General features: G+C 40.9%; 2 protein-coding genes across 2 annotated transcripts in view; both read left to right on the forward strand.

Annotated features, from left to right (window-relative positions):
- The window catches only part of LOC149227101 (putative LRR receptor-like serine/threonine-protein kinase At1g56140), a 197,468-nt gene that overhangs the window by 66,906 nt on the left and 113,505 nt on the right, over nt 1-17,057 (forward strand). The window lies entirely within an intron of this gene.
- Nucleotides 4,813-5,855, forward strand: LOC149227102 (uncharacterized). The gene is made up of 2 exons (XM_089375417.1): nt 4,813-5,036; nt 5,161-5,855. Exons 1-2 carry the CDS (start codon nt 4,909-4,911, stop codon nt 5,663-5,665), a joined length of 633 nt encoding a protein of 210 aa, XP_089231543.1. The 5' UTR covers nt 4,813-4,908; the 3' UTR covers nt 5,666-5,855.

Consider the following 17,057-nt stretch of genomic DNA (forward strand, 5'->3'; position numbering starts at 1 on the left):
AAATTTTCTAAGGAATGGTTTGAAAATTGAATTCATCAAACCTTGAAATGTTGAAGGTGCATTGGTAAGGCCAAAAGGCATGACCAAAAATTCATAATGACCCTCATGAGTTCTAAATGCCGTTTTCGGAATGTCTTCAATCTTCATTCTGATTTGATGATATCCTGAACGAAGATCCAACTTGGTGAAGTAAATTGATCCATGCAATTCATCCAGTAATTCATCAATGACAGGAATGGGGAACTTATCTTTAATAGTGAGCTTGTTGAGCTCCCTATAATCCAGACACATGCGCCATGATCCATCCTTCTTGTGCACCAATACTACTGGAGCAGAGAAAGAACTTTGACTCGGTTGAATTATACCAGCCTCTAGCATTTCTGCAACCATACGTTCAATTTCACTTTTTTGGACATAGGGATATCTGTACGGCCTGATGTTTGGAGGAACACTTCCTGGAATTAGATGAATAGCATGATCATAATCACGCATAGGTGGGAGACCTTTGGGAGTCTCAAATACCTTGGAATGATTGTCCATGACTTTTTGGAGATCTGGAGAAATAGATGATTCTAATGTGGAAACATCTAGCGAACATAATTGTGCAATTACACCCCTTTGCTCCTTTTTTAGAAGCTTTGTCATACCATTAGAGCTGATTATCTTTCCTAGTTTCCCTGCAATACCCCTTAATTCAACTTCCTTTCCTTTCATAGAAAATTTGATGAAAAGTTCTTGAAAATTAAAAGCTATTGTACCTAAGGATTGTAGCCATTGGACTCCTAGTACAACATCAGCACCTCCCATTGGAATGGAAAGCATTGGGCTAGTCAATACATATTCTCCCATGGATAGCTTGATATTATGGCACTTTCCAGAGCAATGTATTGTTCCTCCATTTGCAGTCATCACTTGACACTCTGGTGCTGGATATAGGAAGCAATTCAATTCTTTTGCTACCCTACAATGAATGAAATTGTGGGTGCTTCCTGAATCAATCAACACTATTACCTTTTTCTTCTTGATTTGTCCTTCTATCTTGATGGTTTGAGGAGTGGTAATTCCCGCCAATGCATTACAAGATATGGTCGGATTTATTTGTTCTTCATTTAGGCTTTGTTCCTGGAGCATATCCTGTTCTTTTGACCTTTCTTGCTCCTTTTCTTCTTCCTCTTCACAATCTATGTAGAATAGTTTCTTCTCAGCACACTTATGACCTTTAGTGTATTTGCTATCACAACTATAACAAAGCCCTTTTGCTCTTTTTTCTTCCAATTGTTGTGGTGTCAACCTTATAGGTTGTGGAAGACTAGGGGCAACTGCACTTCCGTCTTTATAGTTGTGAGTGGTATGCTTCCTGGTTGCCATAATTTTGCTTTCCATTTTTCTTGCTAACCTGAATGCCTTCTCTAATGAATCAGGTTCCCAAAGTCGAACATCATGTTGGATATTATCCTTTAAAGACCCTATGAACACATCAATCCTATGCTCCTCTGGAATATCTTTTACCCTTATGTTCAATTTTTGGAACTCCTCAATGTGCTCCATTATTGAACCCTTTTGTTTGAGACTTATCAATTGGCTAAAAAAAGTGTTGCTTTTTGTATCCTCATAATGTGCTATCAATTCTTCCGTAAAAATTGCCCAAGTGATAAATTGTTTACGAGAGCAAAGCCATTGATACCATACAAATTGATTTGGTTCCAAATATAAAGTTGCCATACGTACCTTTTGTGTGTTTTGCACATTATTGAGATCGAAGAACTGCTCCATCTGTAATATCCATGTGGCGAGATCCTTGCCATCAAACTTCCTCATATCGATTTTTGGAATATGGTGGGTCTTCGATCCAACATTAGAGTCTATGGAATCATGATTAACATTTCTTTTGTTCACATCATGAGTTTCCTTTACAACCTTTTCACCATTAGTAAGTATTTCTTGTAGAAAATTTGTCAAATCTGTCTTCAAATCTGCCATGTCTGTCTTCAAATTTGTCCTCAAATCTGCCTTCAGATCATCCATCTTAGCTTCCATGCCCTCTATCTTAGATTCCACGCCATTTATCTTAGCATCTGTTAGCTTTTGTGAGCGTGACATTTGTTGCACTTGTTCTTGTAATTTTGATATATCATGTAGCATTTCTTCCTCTTCTTCATGAGTCATGCTAGAGCTTTCAGGTTCCTTACTAGGTGTTTTCATTTTCTTTCCTCGAGGCATCAGTTACCGATAATAATGCTTTACTGTGCCCTTTGAATTCCTTCAAACCAAGCTTATGCAAAAATTTAAAAGAAAAACTACACACCTTTTTTTTTCTTTGTAGAAGCCTGATATTGAATCTGATGTATCTCTGTAATTTCAAATCATCCAGTTCTGAAATTGTGACCTGTAGTAGCCTTCTATGCAGTGTTGCACACATCGCGATTTAATCGCGATAAAATCGGAAAATCGCGATTTTTTCAAAATGCCGATTCAAATCGCGATTTTTATCCAAAAAATCGGCGGAAATTTTTTTTAACGATTTTTATCGAAAAAATCGCGATTTTTAAGGAAAAAATCGCGGGAGGCGCGGGCAGCGGGGGTTTTATATGTAAAATCGATTTTTTGTTTATTCATTCAGCAGTCCGCCGCGGAGGAGAAGGAGGAGAAGGAGAAGAAGGGAGGGAGAGGGTTGCCGTCGCTTGTGGGAGCCGATTTTAGGAGGAATCCAAGCCAAGATCGCGAATTTGTCCATAAACCAGGTATGTAGATTAATTTTTTTTTGTTTTGGTTCTCTAAAAACTTTGTTTTTCATTGTTTTTAAAGAATTTTTAGAAATTTTTCATTGATTTGGGATGGGTTATTTGTTATGACTATGAGAACCAATTTTTGATTTTTATTTTCTCATTTTCTTTAAACATTGTTTATTTTTTTTGATTTTTCATTGTTTTTTGGGTTTAGAAATTCAAATTGGGATTTTGGAAATAATTAGCTTGTAATTTTGCAAATGCTAAATTGTAATTTGTATTTACTATTTACTATTATCATTTATGTAATCCTAAATTCCTATTTCCTAATCCTTATTTTTCCATAGGTTTGCAAATTCAAAATTCAAAAACAAACATGCCAAGGAAATTGGATCCTTTCTGGGAATATGGTGACCCTAAAACTCCGAATGATAGACAAAACTTGATTTGCAAGTTGTGTGGAAAGGAAATATTCGGGGGGGTGTACAGGTTGAAGTTCCACCTTGCACAAATCCCTGGACGTGATGTGGGGCCCTGTCTAAAGACAAATGCTGAAATTATCCAAAAAGCCATGAGAGCATTGGGAGAATTAGAGCACACTAGAGACGCCAAAGAAGAACTCAAAAGGCAACTAAGAAGGTCAGTTGAAGGAAGTGGGCCAAGTGGCACAGGTTCTACTGCAGCGTCAGTCAATCCGTTTGCTGCATCATCATATTTTGTTCCTCGAACCACACCTGGTTCACAACCAACTATCGGTTCAATGATGAAAAGAACTGAAAAAGAAAAAGCTGACAAGTTGATGACAAAATTTCTCCTCTGGAGTGATATTCCTTTCAGCATTATAAGGAATAATCCATTTTTCCAACCTACTCTTGATGCTGTTGCCAGTGTTGGCCCGGGGTACAAACTCCCTTCTCTTCATGATTTCAGAGGCCGGCTTCTTCAAGATGAAAAGCGTGACTGCACCCAAAGATTGGAGGATTTTAGGGCATCATGGGCACAAACAGGATGCACTGTTATGTCAGATGGTTGGACTGACCAAAAGGGGAGAACCCTTATAAACTTCTTGGTTAGTTGTCCCTTGGGGACTATGTTTATCAAATCTGTTGATGCAACTCATCAAATCAAAGATGCAAAAAATTTATGTGATTTGCTGGATGTGTTTATTTTGGAGGTGGGTGCAGAAAATGTTGTCCAAGTCATAACGGACAACGCTGCAAATTATGTTGCTGCTGGTAGATTGCTTATGGACAGGCATCCTACTTTATTTTGGACACCTTGTGCTGCCCATTGTATTGATTTGATGTTAGAGGACATAGGGAAAATTCCCTTTGTCAAAGAGGCTGTTGACTCATCAAAAACCATCACAAAATTTATTTACAATCACACATCTGTGCTTAGCTTGATGAGAAAATGCACCAACAACAAAGAGTTGGTGCGCCCCGCCATTACACGGTTTGCGACGAGTTTCATATCTCTTCAATCCCTCTTGAATTCTATGTGGGATTTGAAGAGAATGTTTGTTTCAGAGGAGTGGCGTTCTTCGCCAATGAGCCGCAAACCAGAAGGAGAGGCCGTCTGCAGACTTGTTTCATACCAAGAAGACTTCTGGGCGGGAGTGCAGGAGGTGTGCGCTGTCACAGAACCTTTGGTAAAGGTTCTTCGGTTGGTAGATGGTGAGAAGCCCGCAATGGGCTATTTGTATGAAGCCATGGATAGGGCCAAAGAAGCCATTCGGTCCTACTATGATGACAAGGGAGATGATGGGTTCCAGAGACAACTCCTTCTATGGAAGGTCATTGATGAGCGATGGAACAACACACTCCATCGTCCCATTCATGCTGCTGGCCTTTTCCTGAACCCTGCATTTTCTTATGCATGTGGGTTTAATTTTGATGTTGAGGTCGTGGAAGGATTATTAACCTGTGTCCAGAAGATGGTGAAAACTCCAGAAGAACGTATGGAGGTCTCTAGACAAATTGAGCAATATAAGTTGTCATGTGGCACATTTGGCTTTGAGATGGCTATCAATGATAGGACGGTTAAAATCTCAGGTATTTTTTAGTTTGTAGTATGTACTTTGTAACTTTGTTTCAAATTTCATTGTTTCTTCAAATTCCATTTTTTTCTTATGTTTATTTAAAATTTTCTTTGTAATTTTGTTGTAGACGCATGGTGGAAGATGTATGGTGGCAGAGTACCCCTTTTGCAAAATCTTGCCGTGCGCATCCTCAGCCAAACATGCAGCTCCTCGGGATGTGAGCGCAATTGGAGTGTATTTGAAAAAATACACAACAAGAAGCGCAATAGGTTAACACTTAAACATTTAAAATATTGCAAATTTCCAAATAAATTTTTGAATTCATTAAAGTTTTAAACAATATTTTTTTTATAATATTAATTATTAATTTATTATTTCATGAACTTTGTACAGGTTGGAGTCCCATAGACTTAATGACATGGTCTATGTCTACTACAATCTTCGATTGTGGGTGAAACAACTAGAGAAGACACCTGATACGGAAGCCATCTCATTGGATGGGATTGACACCACTGCTGAATGGAGGGTTGAGACCGAGAGGCCTCTCATGGATCCCACTGAGGATTGGTTAGTGCAGGATGAGGGGGAGGAGGAGGGGGAGGAGGAGGAGGAGGAGGAGGAGCAGGAGCAGGAGCAGGAGCAGGAGGAGGAGGAGTTGGAGGAGCAGGAGGAGGAGGTGACACCGCCTACCCGGGCTACCCGGGCTACCACTACCACCAGTAGAGGACGTGGTCTCCGTCCACCTCAGCCTCTTGTAGCTGCTACTACTAGTTCTTCAGCTTCTAGAGCACGTCAGACTCCACTGCCATTTCCACCACCACAGGCACCAGCTTCTACATCTAGAGGGAAAGAGAAAGCTGTGCCATATTCTCGCAAGAGGGGCAGAGGAAATCAATAGGATTAGACTTTCATTTTATTGTATATGACATTATGACATGATGAGATACATTATCATATTTTTTGTTGATATTTTGAGGCTGAGTTGGACTTGGGACTCAGGACTTACTATTCAGGACATGATTCAATGTTATGTGTGATTTTAGCGCTAGAAATGATATTGAACATCTTATATATTAGTTTTTTTATCATATTTATGTGTCAATGTATTTATTTTATGTTGTAGATGGTTTAGATATTAAAAAAATTGAAAAAAAATGAAAAAAAATGAATATTTTTGTGCCAAACGATTTTTTCCGATTTTTTCCCGATTTTTTCCCGATTTTAATGATTTTTCCGATTTTTTCCCGGCGCCGATTAAATCCCGATCGCGATGTGTGCAACATTGCTTCTATGTCCTCTTTCCAATGCCACCAGTCTGATACAAATTGGATTCTCCAAGAAAGAGTTATGCACAATCTCCCGCAGTGACTTGATTATAGACTAGTTCAGTAGAGCGAACTTGTATGAAGTGCCACGTGTCACTGTTTCAACCTTTGACTCTGAAAAATATATAAAAGAAAACTACAGTCCGTCCTCTTTCTGTACCTTCTTACGAAATTTCAATCCAATGCTCAGAAAGAAAGTTATGACGATTTTCCCCAGGTCACCTGTTTTGAGTGTAATTCAGGAGTCTGCAAAAAGACCAAATTCCTCAGATCATATCTCCGAAAATATCGCGCAAAAAGCTCTGAAATTCGGACCCAAGGTTCAGCGCGATTTATTCTCAAATGGGTTTTTTGTGCGACTTCTGAAACGTCACAGAAACAAAGTTATAGCGAAAATGCCACGATGACCTGTTTGGAGCAGCGAAACCCTATAATCCAAAGCTCTGATACCAAATGTTATGAAACCAGCTCAAGAAAAGATAGAAAAGATAGATCAACGCCTTAGAATTCAGCCTCTTCGAGGGGGAAACCTCCTTTACATTACATAAATGAACAATTCTTGGATGATTCAAATGACAAAACCACCTTTCTATATATAGGAGTCTAAGGAGGCACAATATAATCCAGTCGACCTAACAATAATAATATAAAGCCACAAAAATAACAATATAGGGATTCTATGGGCACATTAATAACAATATGGGGGCAATGGGGGCACAACAATATAAATAAGGGGTATAACTACAATAGTAATGGGGTAATCACTAGTATTATAGGGACCCAACAAAGATGCACCTAATCCATCATGCCTAGCTGGCCCCAGAGTTGCACCATACACTTGGCAGATGATCCAGGACTTGCACGATCATGTGGCATCACCTACACCATCATCCTAGCCCTTGCAGGCGATCTACATAAATCTTCAATTTGTTGGGAGACCCATGAGGACACTTCTGTGTCCCTACATGTCATTTGGAGCACCACAGGTTATTACAAGCGACAAATCCCTTGTCCACTGCTTTTGGGGGTTCAACTACATATTATGGCACATATGGACTCCATTAGGCCTCCTCCAAGGCCCAACGACATGCACTATTCATTATTTGACCCCTTGAGAGGCTTATTCTTTTGTTTATGAGTTAGTTTGGTGGGCTTGTCACCAAAAGTTAGTTATTTCACACATTATTTTATTGTAGGGGCTAATGTAGCCTAATTAGCTAAATAAAACTCATTAGAAGTGTATAAATACAAGTGATGTGAATTCATTTAAGCATCATCACTTGGATTTGGAACTAGTATCTCTTTAGAGATTTTCACTATCCTTCTTGGAGGACAAATTTTTGGTCATGGAATGAATTTGGATGTTTGGATAATTTTCATATGTCTTGGAGCTTCTTGATGGCAAGTTTTTGGATGTTTGAGTATATTCTTATACATGTAAGTACATATTAATGCTATTCTTTCTTTCTAATTTTGTTACATACATTATTGTTGGGATTCCTCTATACTAGGGCTTATTTGTTGCATCTCTTATGAAAAGTTGTGGAAATTTTGTTTCTGGATAGTGAATGCTTCATGTATGGGCCATTTATAATGAATGAATGTTCCTAGGGATGTTTCATTACTTAAATTCATCATGACAAGCCATTTACCTTGCAAAATGAAGTATAAAGTCTTTGAAGTTGCCCTAGTGCCAAACAAAGTTGTTTTTGAGGCCTCCTTGACCTCGAAAATTCAAAGGTCCATAGTCATAATTTTACTTGACTCCAATCTCCCCAAAGGATTAGGCACTCGTCCACCCAAAGGTGATCACCTTAAACCTATTTCCCTTCCCCTCTTTCCTCTTCTCTAGGTATAGTCCTCTAGGTCACCTAGGGCATCACTTATCTGTGAAAATTCCTCAATCTAACACATCAACGCCCCTACTGCAATGTCTAATTTACTATCTCCTACTTGTTCTTTACATTAACAAGTTATTTATATGCATATAAACACAAATGCAACCTTCACAGTTATATAGATCATGCACTGAAGTAAACAGAAACAATAACGCAAGGGACACCATTATATTTGGATAATCGTCCCTGGAAAGACCCAATGCGGGAAAATCGGTGCAACATATAGAGGGTTTTATTATTAAGCAGAATCGTGAATATAACTAGGGTGCCAGAAATGGCTCACCTTGCAGAGAATATCCTTGGCAGTAGTGCCTCTCTCCGGAGACAGATATTCTAGCAAATCAATAATCGGATGCTCAGCCCCACAGTGACTCTGACTGTTCCTTGTGTTAGACAGTGAAAGCTTCTCCAAGCACTGCTCTGGAACTGCTTCAGCCTCTCTGGAACTGCGTCACCCTCTCTTGACTCAGGATTTGCTGATCAGCTCCCAGTCTGCCCCACAAAATCTCCCAGCGCTGGCTCTAAAGCCCTCTGTGTTAGCCTCTACGGCTTCTACGTCAGCCTCTGTGGTCCTCTGCGTCCTCTGCGCTAGCTCCTCTGGCCTCTGCGTCAACCCTTCTTGGGCCTGCACTGCCTCTTCCGGCACTTCACTGCCTCTCTGCTATGTATTCTTCAGGCTTGGATCGAAATCCCTTACTGAACTTCCCCTCGCTGCAACAAATCTATAACTCAATTTCCTCAGCAAACACAGCCCCAAAAAATCGAATCCTTGATCTCTCTTGGTGTGTTTCCAACTGACCCTCAAGCCTCTTCTTATACTTTTCTTGTTGACGATTCAACAGCCGAGATTAAGTCCCTAATCAACGGCTAATATTAGATCTGGCTCGATCCTCGTCACTTAGAACTTTCTCACCCATTCTATATTAATACACATTAATATTTTTATTTTCCTAAGTTTAGACTTAGGGACCCTTTAAAAATATTAATTGTTTTAATATTTCTTCATCCAGGTGGAATTTATCCAAACGATTTTTGGGTCTTGGAGATCTCATGTGCCTTAGCCTCTCCACCAATTTTCATGGCTAGAGCACATTGGATGCTACCAAAAATCAACACTCCCTCTTAGTGAGGAATGTGCTCTAGTAATGCATCACCATAGAAGCATCACAATGATTCTCCGCATCCATACTTGTGTTGATGCTTGGCCTGCTGCCTCACATCCCCTGCACTATTGCTTCCTGTACTGCTGCCCATGACACTGCCACTACCGCTACTACATTTGTACTGCAACTCCACCTTAAAATGCCACATCATGTTGCCCATAGCACTGCCACTGCTAACTGCTGCACTGCAACTCAGTTACCGAGAAGTAAGTAATTGACATGCTGGTCAGTCTGGAAGCTTTGTGATGCTGAAGCTACCTCTACTGCCACTGCGCTGCTGCAACCTCTTCTGTGCCTCTCGCATTGTTGCAACCTCCATTGTGCTGCTACAGACTTCTGCACTCTAGCACTGCCTTGCCACTCCATCACACCTTGCTCTACCTGACACCTATCATCATGCTACTGTCTTTAAGGGATCCCGTAGCCGTATGTGATCCAAGAGTTTGGGCACCTCAAGGATCCTGCCCTTGCATGTAGTCCTCTCGACTACAACTCTATGTATCCCCACCTCTTCTCTAGAGGCACATGAGCATTCATGGCACAATCGTCATTAGTCTTGACATCCTACTCCACCTTTGCTGGAGCTTCCTTTGAGTCGGAAGCTTCTCCCTTGCCTTTCTTCCTGGGGCACTTAGATGCATAATGTCCCAGCTCCCCACAGTTGAATGACTTGACCTTGGAGATGTCTTTCTTCTTCCTCTTCTGTAGCCCCTGCTGTCCCATAGATGCGAGAGTTGCATCTTCCTCTTCCTCCTTGATTCAAACTCCCTTACTGCTACTCCCTGCCTTGGTCAATCTCCTGGGCTCCTCCTGTCGAAGAGCTGCCCACATCTCCTCACAATTGGGGAGAGCTGCTCTGCCCAAAATGCCTTGGATAAACGTTTCCCACTCCTCGGAGACTGCATTCAGGGTTGTCTTAACCATGAACTCTAGATTCGATGTAGACCCAACAGAAGTAAGATGGTCGTGAATCCCTTGCAACCTGAGGAGAAAGGGATTTATCTTCTCTCCCTTTTGCATTTGATATGACCTCAACTGATTCTCCAATAACATCCTCCACTACACAGAAGAGCCCTGGTATAAGGTGGTCAGGGTCTCCCACATTTCTCTTGTTGTGTTCTTCTCAGGAATGTGTGGTATGATATGATCCTTGACCCCGTCTAGAATCATGCATTTTGCCTTCGCTTGGGCCTCCTCATACTTCTCATTTGCAGCCGGGTCAACTGGGACAACTACTACTCTCAAGGCATAGTCCTTGATGCGATGTTTATCCAGGATTTCCATGATCCCGGCCTTCCAGATGACAAAATTGGAAGCCCCGTCCAATCTGTCCTGATCCCTCAATCCATTCACTGCCATCTCTGCTCCTCTTCTAGACTCCCTCTTAGTCTTGAATTCCCTCCTAGAAATCCTCCTGCCAACTATTGAATCATCCTCTCCAATCCTCCTTTGCTGCTGCAACTTGGATCTGGATTTCTTGGCTAGAAATCTGTCGAGGTAGTGCTTCCCTCTACCTTGGTTCAGTCTCCTTAGACACTGTTTTTCACTGAGAGAAACAGCGTCCCACTAGCTCCTCAAATCAAAATCTTCACAGCTCCCTTAGCCCCGACAACTCGAAGAATCTGAGCCATCCTAGCTCTCCACAACCATAGTGAGAACTGGATCAGCTCCTACTGGCCAGTGCGTCAATATTTCTTGACTGAGAAAGATGACTTGGCATTGCGTAGTCCTGATCTGGCCCTCTTCTGCCTCTGTGCTGGCCTGGATTGTTGACGCATCTACTGCATGGGCTCCTCCCAGCTACTGTGTCTTCCTCTCTTGACTCAAAATGATGACGCAGGCGTTGCGTGAGCCTCTGCGTCACCTTCTCTGCACTGCGTCACCCTTCCTTCTACATCTCTGGCTCTGGAACAACGCTGGCTGCTTCTCTGCTACAAACTCTCAGATTTCTCGCTGGTGCCTTCAGTCTCCTATGATCTGCAATTGCTCTGATACCATGTGAAAATTCCTGAATCTAACACATCAGAAACCCCTACTGCAATGTCTGGTTTACTATCTCCTACTTGTTCTTTACATTAATAAGTTATTTAAATGCATAAATATCGAATTAAACACAAATTCAACCTTCACAGATATATAGATCATGCACTGAAGTAAACAGAAACAATAATGCAAGGGACACCGTTAGTTTTGGACAATCGTCCCCAGAAAAACCCAATGCGAGAAAACCGGTGCAACATATAGAGGGTTTTATTATTAAGCAGAATCGTGAATACAACTAGGATGCCAGAAATGGCTCACCCTGTAGAGAATATCCTTGGCAGTAGTACCTCTCTCCGGAGATAGATATTTCGGCAAATCAGCAACTGGATGCTCAACCCTACAGTGACTCTGACTGTTCCTTGTGCTGGACAGCGAAAGATGCTCCAAGCACTGCTCTGGAACTGCGTCACCCTCTTTGGAACTGCATCACCCTCTCCCGACTCAGGATCTGCTGATCAACTCCTAGTCTGCCCCACAAAATCTCCCAGCGCTGCCTCTGAATCCCTTTGCATCCTCTACATCAGCCTATATGGCTTTTGCGTCAGCCTCTATGGCCCTCCGCGTCTTCTGCCCTGGTTCCTCTGGCCTCTGTGTCAGCCCTTCTTGGGCCTGTGCTACCTCTTTCGACACTTCACTACCTATCTGCTATGTATTCTTCAGCCTTGGATCGAAATCCCTTGCTGCACTGCCCCTCGCTGCAACAAATCTCTAACTCGATTTCCTCAGCAAACCTAGCCCCAGAAAATTGAATTCTTGATCTCTGTTGGTGTGTTTCCAAATGACCCTCAAGCCTCCTCTTATACTTTTCCCGTTGACGATTCAACAACTAAGATTAAGTCCCTAATCAACGGCTAAGATTAGATCTGGCTTGATCCTCGTCACTTAGAACTTTCTCACCCATTTTATCTTAATACACATTAATATTTTTATTTTCCTAAGTTTAGACTTAGGGACCCATTAAAAATATTAATTATTTTAATATCTCTTCATCCGGGTGGAATTTCTCCAAATGATTTTTGGGTTTTGAAGGTCTCTTGTGCCTTAGCCTCTCCACCAATTTTCATGGCTAGAGCACATCCAATACTACCAAAAATCAACACTATCTCACGATATAGCCATCCAAATACTTCAATGTTTTATTCACAACTGCATTGGTGCGTCCTATAGAAGCCCTCCAAATTTCATGAGATTCCAACGGTGGCACCTTGAGATATCACAAGACCTAGCTCGAAGACCAATTCTTGCGCTTGGTTTCCCTTAGGCTAGAAACCTCACTGGGATCCTTTCATTGAAAATTCATTCCTCGATCCCTTTCCCTCCCTAATTTGGTTGCTAAGCTCCCTCCCCTTGACCTACCCTAGGTCCACTTGGTCCCATGTGGTCCCTTATTTTATCAAAGTCAAATCTTCAAAACCACTTGGGAAAGTTGAAACCAAGTTCCACAAGGATTCTTCAAAACCACTTGGGAAGCCAAGTTCCACAAGGATTCTTCAAAACCACTTGGGAAGCCAAGTTCCACAAGGATTTTAGGGTTTAGGAAGCTCCTTTACAAGTCACATTCCTTAAGCCAATCCCTCAAATCCATATTCCCCTATCCTAGAGAACCTTGCACCTTGCTTAAGAAGCAAGCAAGTCATACTCTTGAGTCTCTCCAAGGAAAAGGTCATTGAGATCACTTCACACCCATCTTAGTTGATCTATACTTCATAAGTGATTCTTTGTATATCGGGTCTCCTCCCATTGGTGAAAATCCATAAAGAGTAGGGATCCTTAGCCGAGGTGACAGTGGGCTATTGCTCCATTGTTTCCCTTAGCCTAGTAGTAACCCTTCAATGATCCCCTTTTAGGACCCCTGCTAGTTTGAGCGGTAACATGGCCTTAGTCGTAGGCATATCACAAAGGGATCTCAGCTGCGATTCCTCGCTGGTCGGTTCATCCGTGCGACTGAGCCTTTCAATCACACCCACAAAATGCTTGCCATGTGACCGGAAACTAGGGTTTGGTTTTTCAGTTGTTCGAAATTTTCACTCATTGACTATAGTGTTCGAAAGTTGACTGCAAATAGTGACAATTCATTACAGGCTTCTGAATCAGGATTTTTGAGTATGAGCGTGGTTGGGTATATCTCATGGATATTGTTTAATTGATTTTTGTTGGATAGTTGTATGGATGAAGATATGGATCATTGCACTCTCTTTTGTTGAATCATTCAATGACAATCTAATAAGAAGAAGAATTTGAAAGGCTATTCGAAACTGATCTGATATGATCACCGAAACTACTTACCTACAAATCCACTACCTGTAAATTCTACTTCTAAGGCTATTCGAATTTTTCCTACACCTGGAACTAGAAATCAAATTCCATTGCCTCTACAATTTGCACCCCTGGCTGGCCTATGTAGATTTGGAGAAATTGTGTCAATATCTCCCTTTGAAGATGCACATTAGCGCTTTGGTCCCTGATGATGGATGGAGTAACCATCTGAAACGTTGGACAGATCAAAAATCCACTACATAGTTCTCTTCCGGAGATATCTAACAATTTTACTCTTGTCGCCTCTAAGCCTTTGATCTGATCTTCACTGATCTAATACCATGTGAAAAATCCATGATTGCAATAAACTGGAAACTATTCTTCTAGTTGATGCAGTTTATTTGTCTCCAGTTAAATTAATTTAATGACAAATAACGAACATCTCACTACTGCAATCTTCACAATAAAATAAATACAATGCGGAAAATTAAACTGGAATTGAGAAGTTCATGCACACAATAAACACAATTATTTTGGACTAACGTCCCCTAAAAAACCCCGAAGGGAAAATCGATGCAATAGATGAGGGTTTATTTTATTATTATGCAGAAGTAAAAATTTGAGTACAATAACCTAGATGCCTCACTGGAAATCCTCTGGCTAATATTCTGGAAAAATTTATGGGACAAAATTTTCTCCCTTTGCAAATCAATTGGCCTGCTCGCATTGCTTACTGGCTACTTACACTACTAGTCTGCGTAAGTTTGGAAGGCCCCTTAAACTGCCTCCAACTGGGTTGTCTAGCCTCCCTTTGCCTCTGAAAATGATTCGATCAAATTCCTCAATCACTGATGCTCTTCCACTGGCTCAAATTCTTCCCTCACTGAATCACTATGCACTGGGAAATTCACACTGCATGGATGCTTGCTCCCTCACTCGTGTCTCTCCTCATCCCATCGATTTTCTCTTATAATCTTTTGGTGGAGCTTCAACGACCATGATTAAATCCTCATCAATGACTAAGGTCATCTTAGGCTCGATCTATGTAAGTCTCTAGAGAATTCTCGATCATCCTCAATTAATTCTCATTAATTAATCAATTTTCCTAAGTTTGGCAACTTTTAATTATTGATCAATTAATTTAATTAGGGCGTTTCAAAAACTTATATTGGAAAACTTTTTCTGGGTTTTGAAGAACTCGGGTTCCTTAGCTTCTTAGACACAAATCGAGACTAGAACACTTGTCCGGTATACAAAAAAGTAACAAATCCCAACTTCCAACACGTGCTCTTGACAATTGGGCGAGGAAACATATGACTGATGCAGTTGGTGGAGATATGAATGGCACATCACATCGAATATAAGGTGGATGTCAAGGGCTGCCAACTATGGGCTAGAAGAGATGAATAGAAGAGATTCTCCTATGGGTCACCCACTTTTAGTAGGTAATAGGTACTGTTGAGAGCAATGAACAACAATGCTCCAAGAATGGTCACGACTAAAAAAATGGAGGGTATAATCAGGCATGGCGACATAACATGGGATGCACAACGTATAGTGACTAAGCAAAAGCTTCTAGATGAATGGAAGCAATACCTGACAAATATTTAAGCATTGTTAAGCATGCATCAGAAGTTGTTCAGAGGGATCTACCAGTGAGGCTGTCGAATAGGGGATTCAAGCATGCAATAGATTTGGAAGAAGGGGCTAAGATGGTTATCACGACTCCATACAGGAATCCCAAGCAGTGCAAGGAGGAAATAGAAAAGGTCGTTAAGGAGTTGCTAGATATGGGACACATAAGGCCAACCTCTAGCCCATTTGCATCCTTTGTATCATTAGTCAAGAAAAAGGATGGAACTTTGAGGATGTGCATTGATTACAAGGCCCTAAATTAGTACCCGATACCCAGGATCTATGAGCTTCTAGATGAGTTACATAAAGCAGTTTGTTTCTCCAAAATTGATTTGCAATCAGGGTATCATCAAGTTAGTGTGCATGAGCATGATATACAAAAGAGTGCCTTTAGATGCCACTATGGGCACTTTGAGTTCCTTGTCATGCCTTTTGGGCTTACCAACGCCTTCGCTACCTTCCAATTGTGTATGAATCATATTTTTAAGAAACAGATGCATAGATTTTTATTGGTATTTTTTGACGATCTTCTCATCTATAGTAGGACATTGGAAAATACTCATAGATGGTGGCACCTTTAACACATCTGGCCAAAAAGGGGGCATTCAGATGGTTTGAGGAAGCACAACACATGTTCGAGAAATGTAAAGGGGTAATGAGTGCTTGTTCCATCTTGGCTCTTCCATATTTCTCAAAATGTTTTGTGCTAGAGTGTGATGCATTCGGTGCAAGCATAGGGGTTGTGTTGACACAAGATAAGCACCCTATAGATTTGGAAAGTAGGAGATTGAGAGAGTCAGAGAGACTGTATCTATCTATGATAAGGAAATACTGACAATGATGCATTTTTTGGTGAAGTTCAGACACCTAGTAGGAGGGAGGTTTGTGATCAAAACATATCGCAACAACTTGAAATATTTCCTGGAACAAAAGCAGCTGAACGAAAGGCAACAAGAATGGGTCAACAAAATTCAGGCCTATGATTTTGACATCAAATATGTAAAAGAGAAGAAGAACATGGTGGCCGATGCTCTCTCTAGGAAACCACCATCTTGTTCACTCATGGAGATTAACGGTGATTGGAAGGCACTCCTACCAGGGGAGTATTTGAAGAATAAATTTACATATGAGCTGATGGATGGATTGATATAGGATGATAGGTTCAAGGTCATCAATGATGTCATGTTTTACAACGGGAGGATTTTCTTGGTCCTCGAGTTGTAGCTCAAGGAGAGAATTATGAAGTCCATCCATAACTCACCCTTAGCAGGTCACTAAGGATTCTTCAAAACATACAGGTAGGTGAGAGAAAGATTCACATGGAAAGCTCTCAAGGAGAACATTTGGAAACATGTGGCAAAATGCGCTACTTGCCAGCAGAACAAGGTAGAACAAACCCATCCAGCAGAATTACTTCATCCACTACCTATTCCAAAGCAAAAACGGGAAATCATTTTGGTGGATTTTATTATAGGACTTGTTGCACTCGCTTTGTCAAAGTTCTGTGGAAGCATATGTACCATACTTTTCTTCAAAAGATCGAATCATTAGTCATCAACACTATGTTATTGTAAAACCATTTTGCAAATTTTTGATGTAAATGATGCTAGTAAGACCGTGTCTGTATGTAACAACCTAGGTAAGTCTATTATTTTGGCGAGAGTTTCATCCTAGGAGGTTTTTGATCTCACTGATTCATTTGTGCTTTTAAACATGGATGGTCGACAGAGTTTTTCCCTCCAACCTCACCCCAAAGCTAGGGTAGAATTCTTCATCAAAGTCTTAAGTGAGTCCTAGTGTTCTAGTCGAGTCTTATGTGAAAGTGATTTGGAAATAATTTAAGACAATCAGCTAAATTATTTTATTACAAATCACTTGGTCTACTAGTTCATATTGAGTCGCAGAATTGGGTATGTAATTTGAGGGTTTAAGCCAAACGGGTGTTATCCCTTTGAGAGTTGAATTGTAAA

This window comes from Pinus tabuliformis, chromosome J, assembly GCF_031772625.1.
Source record: "Pinus tabuliformis cultivar Carrire ecotype Pingquan chromosome J, CPIR1, whole genome shotgun sequence".
Taxonomy (NCBI): Eukaryota; Viridiplantae; Streptophyta; class Pinopsida; order Pinales; family Pinaceae; genus Pinus; species Pinus tabuliformis.

Coding starts and splice junctions, on each gene's coding strand:
- LOC149227102 (XM_089375417.1), top strand. CDS start 4,909: ATGTATGGTGGCAGAGTACCCCTTTTGCAAAATCTTGCCGTGCGCATC. Junction 5,037..5,160: donor CACAACAAGAAGCGCAATAG/GTTAACACTTAA, acceptor AACTTTGTACAG/GTTGGAGTCCCATAGACTTA.